The following is a 6,000-nucleotide window of genomic DNA, read 5'->3' on the forward strand; positions in this document are numbered from 1 at the left end:
TCCCAATTTATTGAGGCACTGAAAATTTTTTGTTGTGGTTTACCTACCACTGTTGTTAGATTTTCTTTCAATAAACTGTTTAAAATGAAGAAATTACCATTGTAGACCATGGTTTAGACTATGTGGGGGGAGACCATGGTTTAGACTAGGTGGGGGGAGACCATGGTTTAGACTAGGTGGGGGAGACCATGGTTTAGACTAGGTGGGGGAGACCATGGTTTAGACCAGGTGGGGGGAGACCATGGTTTAGACTAGGTGGGGGAGACCATGGTTTAGACCAGGTGGGGGGAGACCATGGTTTAGACCAGGTGGGGGAGACCATGGTTTAGACCAGGTGGGGGGAGACCATGGTTTAGACCAGGTGGGGGAGACCATGGTTTAGACCAGGTGGGGGGAGACCATGGTTTAGACTAGGTGGGGGAGACCATGGTTTAGACCAGGTGGGGGGAGACCACCTAGTCTTTAGGCTTTATGCCACGGCAAACAGGTCCTAGGTGACGGGGGTCCGACCTCCTGTGGGCCCACCACCCTCAGAGGGTGGTATGTGGAACGGGCGGCAGTGGAGGCAGAGTGCCCTGGCAACCCGGGCTTCGGAAACAGCCTCTAGCTGTAGGGACATGTCTCCTCGCTGGGGGGTAAGGAGCTGGAGCTTGTGCGGGAGGCTGAGAGGTACCGGCTAGATATAGTCGGGCTCACCTCCACTCAGAGCTTGGGCTCTGGAACCCAGCTCATCAAGAGGGGCTGGACTCTCCATTTCTCTGGCGTTGCCCAAGGTGTGTGGTGGCGGGCTGGTGTGGACTTGCTTATAGCACCGCAGCCCAGTCGCCATGTGTTGGAGTTCACCCCGGTGAACGAGAGGGTCGCGTCCCTGCGCCTTGGGGTTGGGGACAGGTCTCTTACTGTGGTTTCGGCCTATGAACAGAGTACCTGGCCTTCTTGGAGTCCCTGGGAGGGGTGCTGGATGGTGCTCCGACAGGGGACTCCATTGTTCTAATGGGGGACTTCAACGCTCACGTGGGCAGCGACAGTGAGACCTGGAGGGGCATGATTGGGAGGAACGGTCTCCCCGATCTGAACCCGAGTGGTGTTCTGTTGTTGGAACTCTGTGCTAGTCACAGATTGTCCATAACGAACACCATGTTCGAACACAAGGGCGTCCATCGGTGCACGTGGCACCAGGCTGGAGGTCGTTGATCGACTTCGTTGTTGCGTCATCTGACCTCCATCCGTGTGTTTTGGACACTCGGGTGAAGAGAGGGGCTGAGCTGTCAACTGATCATCACCTGGTGGTGAGTTGGATCCGCTGGCAGGGGAGGAAGCCGGAGAGACTTGGCAGGCCCAAGCGTATCGTGAGGGTCCGTTGGGAACGTCTGGTGGAACCCGCTGTCGCTGCGGATTTCAATTCCCACCTCCAGGAGAGCTTCTGTCTGTTTTTATTGATCCTACTTCCGCTGGAAGTAAGGGATGCCATCAAGCTGAAGAAGGAGTCCTACTGGGCCTTGTTGGCTCGTGGAACTCCTGAGGCAGCTGACGGGTACCGGCAGGCCAAGCGTGCTGCAGCTCGGACGGTAGCTGAGGCAAAAACTCGGGCCTGGGAGGAGTTCGGGGAGGCCATGGAGGAGAACTACCGGTCGGCCTCAAGGAAATTCTGGCAAACCGTCCGGCGTCTCAGGAGGGGGAAGCAGTTCTCCGCCAACACTGTTTACAGTGCGGGTGGGGGACTGTTGACCTCGACTGGGGATGTCATCGGGCGGTGGAAGGAATACTTTGAGGATTTCCTCAATCCCACTGCCAGGTCTTCCATTGAGGAGGCAGAGGCTGGGGACCCGGAAGTGGACTCGTCCATCACCCAAACCGAAGTCACCGAGGTGGTCAGAAAGCTCCTCAGTGGCAGGGCACCGGGGGTGGATGAGATCCGCCCTGAATACTTTAGTCTCTGGATGTGCAGGGACTGTCTTGGTTAACACGTCTCTGTAACATCGCCTGGTGGTCGGGGACAATGCCTCCGGAGTGGCAGACCGGGGTGGTGGTCCCTCTTTTTAAGAAGGGGGACCAGAGGGTGTGTTCCAACTATAGGGGGATCACACTTCTCAGCCTCCCCGGGAAAGTTTATTCCAGGGTACTGGAGAGGAGGATATGGCCGATAGTCGAACTTCTGATTCAGGAGGAACAATGCCGGTTCCGTCGTGGAACACCGGACCAGCGCCACACTCTCCATCGGGTGCTCGAGGGTTCATGGGAGTTTGCCCAACCAGTCCACATGTGCTTTGTGGACTTGGAGAAGGCATTCAACCGTGTATCTCGTGTCATCTTGTGGGGGGTGCTTCGGGAGTATGGGGTCCGGGGCCCTTTGTTAAGGGCTGTCTGGTCCCTGTACGACCGGAGTAGGAGTCTGGTTCATATTGCCGGCAGTGAGTCAGACCTGTTCCCGGTGCATGTTGGACTCCAGCAGGGCTGCCCTTTGTCACCGGTTCTGTTCATTATTTTTATGGACAGAATTTTCTAGGCTGAGCCAAAAGGCAAAGCTCCCGATTTACTGGTCAATCTATGTTCCTACCTCCACCTATGGTCATGAGCTTTGGGTCATGACCGAAAAAACGAGATCACGGATACAAACGGCCGAAATGAGTTTCTTCCGCAGGGTGGCTGGGCTCCTCACCCTTAGAGATAGGGTGAGGCTGAGCAAAAGGTGGAATTATTAAAAATATAATGGCTGTTTTACTTAATAGAAACATGAATGTGGATAATTTATATTTGATGTGTGTTAATGTGAATAAAAGCAAATATGTAAGAGAATGCCCATTTTTATTGATCCATTAAGGAAGTGTTTCATTAACCAACATAGACTTCAAACAAACTTACACACAGAAATGATTATGATTGATTATGGCAACACAATTTTGTAACACAAAATAATAGTTGTGAAGCTAAATTCCCAGACACCATAAGTGAAGAATCACCCAGCAGCTGCAGTACCAGGCGATCATGCTGTCACTGTCTCATATAAACATCTAAACCTCCTCTTTCAGCTCATACAGATCCAACTGCAGACATTCATTTAAATGTGACCACAGGTTGTCACACGAACAACTAATACCCAATAAGTGACAGTAAAACAATCCAAATATGCATTCAGAGGTAATGAAAGTAGAAGTGGTGGTCTGCAGGTGCTGCTGTCTTAGCTTTTAAACACAGGCAGAGGTTGGTATCTAACCCTTGACACTCTGGTTTTGTACACCACCACCCCACAGATCATGCCGACCGCTGCGAGAAGACATCCGGCGATGAAAACCAGGTTCAGATCCACGTTCACCACTGGACAAGAGAGAAGCACAGTTTGAATTCGATCTTGTCTCAAAGTGTAAGCGGGACTCAAACGGGCCAGAAAACTCCCTGTTTTCATACCTGGGCTTTCGGTGCGCTCTGCTGATCTCCTCAGGCGCAGGGGACCCTGGGAAATGAGGTGCCTGGCTGTCTGGGTGACGGCTTCTCTCTTCCCGAGGCGACCACCTGACCGTGGGGAGTTGATGCATCTCTGGGAGCACCTTTCTTTGGGTGCCCCTGCTTCACACATGAGCACCAAGCAGTTGATGTACACCTGAACACAACAGACCACAAAACATCAAACCTCACACAGTGTCAGTGGAGTCACTGAACGGGCTAAATAGACCACATGAGGAAGGTGACAGCTGAAAGACATTAGAGGTGTTTGAGTCGCCTAATGAAAGTGACGCCTCTGTGCGGCTGATGAACATATGTGGCCTTCAAACAGGCCTGAAGATTCCTAAAATTTCTTTTTCTGGTCATTAAAATAGCCGCAGACGGTCTCAGGGAATCAATTTAACAGTCTGACAAAACTTAGATTAAATCCCACAGCAAAAAACATTACAGGTCAAAAACTGTGGATTTCCTTTTCTTTTATGCTGATTGTGCAGCACTTTGAATCAACTGCTGTCTTTTGGCATAAACACTCTTGAGGATGTTTAATCTCTGATGTGTTAAGTGTTTAGTGCAAAGATGCGTTTCACATTGTGAGTTGTGAGAAACATTAAGCCTCTAATAATCAGACATGTCGGAGTCACTTGTTCCAGTCTAAACACTTTCTAAACCCATTCTTTACCTGGTCGTGCAAGCCGATGAACTTGAAGGCCTCCATGCTGAACTTGAATTGTTTCTGATGGCTGGAGTGGATTTGAACTGTTGAGTCCACCGCACACCTAGTGAGAGCACAAATAAGAGACTTTACACATGGATGGAGGTATTAACATTGTAAGGAAAAGTAAGTGAGTCATTGATGTTTACATCCAGGGGGAGATAATCATATACCTACCCGTCCTCAATGATGGAGTAGGTCGGCAAGTTGTTGGGGTTGTTGTAAGGTGCAGCTCTGCAGGACTCCACAGACAGATCGGTGGTGCTGAGCTGAGAGGAGGCCTTGATCTTCATGTAAATCCTGCTCCCTACATCGTACTCCAGAGGGTATGAGCTCGGATCAATCTTGGTCCTGAACTTGTCATCTGGGTAGAACTCAAACTGGTAGGTGAAGGTGCCCAAGCCTTTCTCCCACACGGTGATGTTCTCCCTGTGTGCGATGAAGCCCAGGGACACGTTCCCATGTTTGGAGTACTGGCACTTGAACTTAACCTCCACCAGGTGCTTTCTGGTGATGAGATCTCTGCTGTTGTCAACTGTCGTGATTTCATTCTTGAAAATGAGGTTTTCATTGTCTTCCTGCAGAGGGAAAAGTGATCAGTCCTCACACAGCCAATGACAAAGTAAATGAGAGAGGAGAGCAGTGGGTGAGGAAGTACCTCCATCTGAGTACCACACGCGTTGAGGGGGACGTCGGCGATGACGTAAGTGCTGTCGGAGTTTCGCTTGAGGCTGCAGGCGGTGCTGGGGTCACTGAGCCGCAAATGATCTATACGGTGTCCAGAGAATGAAGAATTCTTAACCTCGACTCTCATTGTGGACTCACCGCAGATCACATTGGCTTCGACTGGAACAAGAGGCACACATGCAGCGTGTCATGTATGAATAAAAACACATCATGCTGAAAGGAGGTGTAGTGGAAATCTATACATTATCTATACCTTACCTATACATTATCTATACATTTATCTATATTGTGTTTTCATATCACTTGTGTAATGATGATTTGATATAACTCTGATTACTTGGGTTATTTGAGACCCTGGGTGAACTTTGTGTTTCCTGGAATGGTGTTGGTGATGATCCATAAACAATAAGTTGCGAAAGCAGAACTCTCCGGAACCTTGAGATGCTCCTTTTGACCATAATAGGAAAGGATGGAGGAGAAGGGGGTGGATCCCCCAGTATGGGATAAAAAAACCATGCAAGGATTTGTAAAGTGTGAGAGCGTCTTTGGTGGGTCTTCTGTTCAATTCAGGATTACCTGGCTCTCATTCTCCTACTGCCTCTATCATCTACCTGCAGGTAACGTACTTTATTCCACCTGTCTATTAAATATGTTCAACCATTGTAATATCATTGAATACATGTTAAACATATTATTGGATTGAATTAGTTGGTGTGTCATTATTGTTTGCCACCACAGAATTTGGCGTCACGAATTTGGTAGGAACCGGATTGGGACTGGCTTTGGACTGGCGACCGGCATCTGTAGGCTCTCTTTTCGTCACAGACAATTTTTCAACAGGCCTGGTGGGGGTTTTCCCTTTTGATAAAAAGAAAAACTTGGGATATTGTCTGTGATTGAGGGAGGTAGCTGAGAGATGCTGGTACAGTGAATTTAGCAGACAAAATATTCCAAATTCAGATTCTAATTTGGCTCTCCTCCAAGTATCTGTGAGGGGGAAACGTTTTGGAGTTGTGTGGGTGGAACAGAGTACATAGCTTTTAACATTTCTGGGCTTTTACTAACTGCATGTGTTTCTGAGTGTGCTTGTGAGTGTGAAGGGGGGAGTCATAGGTGAGTGTGTGTTTGTGTTATGTGTGTCGTACGTCAGTAACGACACT

The 6,000-nt window shown here is 49.3% G+C and overlaps 1 protein-coding gene across 1 annotated transcript; it reads right to left on the bottom strand.

Annotated features, from left to right (window-relative positions):
* Positions 1-3,011: 3,011 nt before the first annotated feature.
* Positions 3,012-4,967, bottom strand: LOC139201957 (ZP domain-containing protein-like). Its single transcript, XM_070831410.1, has 6 exons — positions 4,812-4,967; positions 4,331-4,731; positions 4,121-4,217; positions 3,406-3,598; positions 3,215-3,315; positions 3,012-3,044 (listed from the first exon to the last, which is right to left on the bottom strand). Exons 1-6 carry the CDS (start codon positions 4,965-4,967, stop codon positions 3,012-3,014), a joined length of 981 nt encoding a protein of 326 aa, XP_070687511.1.
* Between the last annotated feature and the right edge of the window lie 1,033 nt (positions 4,968-6,000).

This window comes from Pempheris klunzingeri, chromosome 1, assembly GCF_042242105.1.
Source record: "Pempheris klunzingeri isolate RE-2024b chromosome 1, fPemKlu1.hap1, whole genome shotgun sequence".
NCBI classification, from domain to species: Eukaryota; Metazoa; Chordata; class Actinopteri; order Acropomatiformes; family Pempheridae; genus Pempheris; species Pempheris klunzingeri.